This window comes from Apaloderma vittatum, unplaced genomic scaffold (assembly GCF_000703405.1).
Source record: "Apaloderma vittatum isolate BGI_N311 unplaced genomic scaffold, ASM70340v1 scaffold34692, whole genome shotgun sequence".
Classification (NCBI taxonomy): Eukaryota; Metazoa; Chordata; class Aves; order Trogoniformes; family Trogonidae; genus Apaloderma; species Apaloderma vittatum.
This window is the reverse complement of record NW_009702497.1, coordinates 816-5,696: the sequence shown is the minus strand read 5'-3', so window position 1 is coordinate 5,696 and position 4,881 is coordinate 816. Positions and strand designations below refer to the sequence as shown.

At 53.9% G+C, this 4,881-nt stretch overlaps 1 protein-coding gene across 1 annotated transcript; it reads right to left on the bottom strand.

Annotated features, from left to right (window-relative positions):
* Positions 1–387: 387 nt before the first annotated feature.
* On the bottom strand, positions 388–4,595 carry RNF126 (ring finger protein 126; the record flags this gene model as incomplete). Its single annotated transcript, XM_009864277.1, has 8 exons — positions 388–913; positions 1,127–1,242; positions 1,634–1,727; positions 1,925–1,994; positions 2,080–2,148; positions 2,401–2,642; positions 3,117–3,180; positions 4,537–4,595. Coding segments are annotated over 8 exons (864 nt in total), but the record flags the coding sequence as incomplete, so codon positions are not given.
* Positions 4,596–4,881: the final 286 nt, after the last annotated feature.

The window sequence follows — 4,881 nt, the reverse complement described above, 5'->3', positions numbered from 1 at the left end:
GCCTGCCTGGGGGCGAGCAGGGACGGCTCAGCACAGCAGCCTCCTCCGGAGAGCGTACCCTGTAGAGTTTTGCTCAAATCATGCATAACGTCTCATTGAGCTGAAACGTCTGTTTATTTAACAGCAGTAATAATTTAAAATTATAAAAACCCTTTCAGTGTTGAGTATCGGAAGGGCGAGGTTACAAAGAAAAATAAATGGGACTCGAGGTGGGGGAGGGTGGGATGGAGGGGTCTATTTCAAGAGTTCACGTCTTCAGCGACTATTGGCCCTCCCCAGCTGGAGGTGCCGGGAGGGAGGCAGTATTATCCTTACGCTTTCCTTTTAAAAGACTTCAATCTCCAAAGCAGAAGAGACAGTATCCAAGGGGAGGAGGAGGAGCAAAAGAAATAAAGGAATCTCAAATCCAAAACCATACAAACCACCTTTCCATTCAGAATTGCAACCACCAGCTCAGCACCTCGCGCTTCCCACCTGTGGGCGCAGCAGCTTTTCACTGCAACGGTCAAAAGTCCACGCGGCAAATGGATGTTTTTATTAACAGACAGAGCTCTTTCCCCCATCACAGAACCGGAGGCTTCTCATCTCTGAAGGACCCGGAGTCTCCGTGTCTTCAGAACTCAAAAGGGAATCCTGGGGGCACTGCTTCCCCCTCGCCACCCTCCCCTCGCTCTGCTCTGGAAGCCCCGGTCGCTGCTTACGTTGGCAGGGGAGGGAGGGGGGACGGTGGAGAGGGCCCCAGGGACAGGGGGTGGATTAAGATTCATGAGTTGTTCGATGAGTTTTCGTTACTTGGTGAGCTGGAGGAAGAGGAGGAGGAGGATGATGAGAAGTTCATCCCCGTCAGTCCTGGGGGGTTTGTGGCAGTGTTTTGTCCACTTAAGCTTTTCCGGCACACAGGACACGTGTCGTGCTTTGGAGAGCAGACAAAAACAAAACAAGAAATAGGGGAAACAGGATCAGAAAAACGATCACGGAGCTGCGCTCAAGGAGCAGGGTAGGATGACACTCCTTCCTCTGATCAAAGGCTGCTCACGCTTCGGCCTCATCACAGAGGTATGAAAATATTCAGAGAACAGAACCACCAGAAAAAAAAGCCCCAAGTCACTGCCCCGAGGACACTAACCTGCTCCAGCCAGGGGACTATACAGCCGTTGTGGAAGAGGTGATTGCAAGGTAACTGCCGGACGTTCTCACCGACTGTGTAGTCTTCTTTACAGACAGGACACTCTAACCCAGAATCTGTATCACGGAGGGAAGCGAAACAGCTGAGTGACAGGGAGCGACACCCAAAGCGCCCGGCTGCAGATCCCACCGCCTCGACCCGTCCCCGCCGCTGCTCCTTCCCTGCAGGGGAAAGCTGCCTCACTGTTCCCATGATGTGGGTTCGCTTCATTGTTCCCTTCCCTCCTGCTTTTTCATCTCCATCCACACTGAACTTTTCACAACAGTTTGCCTCCCCGGGGCTAATCCATCCCCTCTACATTGCTCTTTGTGCAATGCTTCAGCTTCCTCCCTCTTTGAAACGTTTTAGGCCTTGAAGGTTCTAGCAGACAACATTAAAACCCCAAGAAAACGTCGACAGAACTTTCAGAGCTCTCTCTGAGCAGTTCCCTGGAGGAGAGACACATACCTACGTGTTCCTGTGCGATTTGTACGGTGGGGAGGGCCTGGATCTTTTCTTTGTCTGCTGGCGGCGGTCCAGTGTTTTCAAACTGATTTAGTAACTGAAAAAACAATTGACCGCAGAGGGAAGATGCACACGTCAGCCCAGCAGCACAGAGATTCTGTTCATTTCCTGACCCAGAGCCCTCAAACCCGGCACCGTGGGTCCCATCTCCCACGGTCACACCTTGAGTGGTTTGTCCCCGCACACAAGGGCTGCCCGCAAGGCGCGGCGGCGCCGTTACAGAGCCAATTTTACCTGTGTAATAATTGCATCCAAGCCGTTGGCACCCCACGCGTAGTCCATTGGGTTTGAATGCAAGACTCCCCTTTAAGAATAAGGACAACGATTAAATCCGACCGGGATTTCCAACAAGAACCCTGTCAGAAAGGGCAGCACATCTTCCCACTCACCAAGGACCCAGTCCCAGGTTTGGTATTGTTGTAGGTGCAATAATTCCATTGACCAGCTGCTGGATAATTCTGAAAGACAAAAAAACCTGGATTACGTAAGAATAAACGTCTGCTAGCTCCCAGCCCAGAAACCTGACACGGAAGGAGCTGAATATGCTAAATACTGTCACACCGTTGGGAGGAAAAGGAAAAACACCCTGGGGAGCCGTGCTCAGGAGCGGGCTACTGAAGACTGTTCCTGATTTCCAGGCTGATTTTCAGCCAGCTCTCATCAGGGAGAACTAAGGGGGCTCCTCCGAAGAACCCGGCCACTGCTCTCACCCCTCGAGCGTGGGCACTCCCTCGTGCCTGCCAGTGGCACGGCGCGTGGCCAGACGGGCTCGGGGCTGCCTCGCACCGTATCGGTGCCGAGACTGATGCTCTCGCTCCCTCCGGTTCTCAGAGTCCCGGTTGTCTTCCGACTGCACGTTGGACCCGAACGGAAACTCGAAGCTGTCATCAAAGATCCCGAAGGCAAACTGGCCGTAGCCCTGGGGCAAGGTGAATAAGTGCTGATCCACGTTCTGCAAGGGAGAGAATTCCGAGAACAGATTGTAACGAGGAGAGAAGCAGCTCCTGACTTTCACGCCTGGTGTCCCACCAGTCTTGCAACCCAGACGAGGCTCTGCCGGCCCCCGGCAGCTCGCACACCTCGGCTGGCGCAGGTGGATCATTGAGGAACAGATACAGGCTGAAACTACATCTGAAGGTAAGAAATAACCACAGCTGAGGCTACTGCATAGCAACACACCCAGACAGCTCGCTAAATCCCGACTTAGCCCCCTCACCACAAGAATAAGCTACAAGTGACGGTCCTATGAAAAACACACAGCAAAAATACGACACACAGGGATTTTGGGAGCAGCGTGGGGATGATATTAACGCTGCCTTTCCCAACTGTTGTCATAATCTGGGCAACATTTAAACAGCCTGCTAACGGAGGAATACGCCAACGGCAAAGCAGAAAGTGTTGGAAGAGACAGAGAGGACTTCCTCACCTCAAAAGGATGCCGGCTCTGATCACTGGCGGACGTAGCAGAGCTGGTCTCATTGTCAGCGTTCCTGCGCAGAGCAAAGAGCACAGGTCAGCCTCACAACGGTGCTACGGGAAGATGCTTGTGGCAGGGAGGAACGAGGGACCCAGCCCAACAGCAACACGTGGCAAGTGACCCACGTGCTTTCACACGGAGCCGGAGCTCGAAGGGCCCTCAGAGCTCTGCCCACCTGCCCTCCCAGCCCCGGGCAGGGTCAGCTCCACACAGGAGCAACTCCATCCCCAGCTACTGATTTTCTGATTGTCCAAATCAATTGTCACTTCTGCCTCCCTGCAACCTTCATCTTCCCACATCCGCACCCATCTCTCCCTCACGAAGCTACAGAACCACGATGTCAGGCAAGGATTCCCCACACAGCCCATCTCGAGCAAACCAGCTAATCCTCCGGGGCACCAGGAGAGAAGACTTTAGGTACAATCTCTGGTCACTATGACCCAAACATGCTTAAGTCTAATCTTGAATCAAAGGAACTTCTCTACTGCAGAGGCATGTGACCAGACGGGACAGATTATTAGCAAAACTCTTAACAGTTTGGCTTCTGCTCTTGGAGAGATGCGGGAACGTTTACTGCTCCGTATCCAGGTCTACGCTTTGACATGGGTGGCACCAAAAAGCTAAAGTTCCGCCACAACATGACCCTCCCAAGGTCACAGCGAATCACCCCCACGGTCGGGATTAGTCTAGGGCTGGTGTGGGGAGACCAAACGCCACCGTCTCGGCACAGAGCCCTCTGGGTGTGCAGAGCTCCCCTGCGCAGGGAGCAGCACGTGCCCCCGCCGCACGGCCGGCTCAGCCGTGGCCGAGGTCCTGCAAATGCCTCTGAAACGCTCCAAGTCATTTCTCCCGGTCTGGCCCGATCTGACACCGCCAGAGCTGTCCCACCACTGAGCCAGCGGGGAAGCACGTGAGCGCAGGTCCCGGCTACCCCAGTGCAGAGTCCAAAGTCTCAGTGAGAACGTTCCACCACTCGCGCTCTCAGCGCTGAAGCACACGCGCTCTCTGTTCCGCAGACTCCTCTCGGAGGGCTGTCTCTGCCCTGATGATTCAAACCTGGTCAGAGCTACAACACGCCACGGGGAAAGCCTCTCCACCACTTTTTTTTGTTTGTTTTAAATCAACCCATTCCTCCTCCGCCCTCTACCAGCGAGGCAGAACACCCAGCACTCCCACGGCCAAGTCACCTGCAGATGCAAACTACCCAAAGTAAGCACCCTGCCCAGAGTGAGGAAAGGGGAGCCAAATACTGGGCAGAAGTGGTGAAAACAGAGCATTCAGTATCCAGCACTGCCTTTTAACTAGAAAAAGGAAGAGAGCAAAGCAGACCAGGCTCATTTGACCAACAGCCCTTGGGGCAGCACGTTACCTTGGCTCTTCAGGAAGTTCTTCAATAAAGCCAGATTCACAGCGTGGGCAAATATAGTCCTACGGGAGAAGAAATACTTGGTGAGAACAGAAAGCAGTGTGTGAGAGCTGCAAAGAGCGTCTTCAGCGTGACGGGGCAGAAGAGTCTCGCAGCCCCCGGTCCCAAATGCGCGCCACCGTTAGAGCCCGAAGGACCCCAAGCCACCAACACCCGTCCCCACCAGTGCAGCGAGGCGCACTGCTAAGCCTGAGCCGGTTTGGAACTTGGCTTTAGGCAAGATTTGGATAACGCTAACTAATCCCCAGTAGAGACACAGCATTAGGTAACATTTGATGTAGTTCTGGG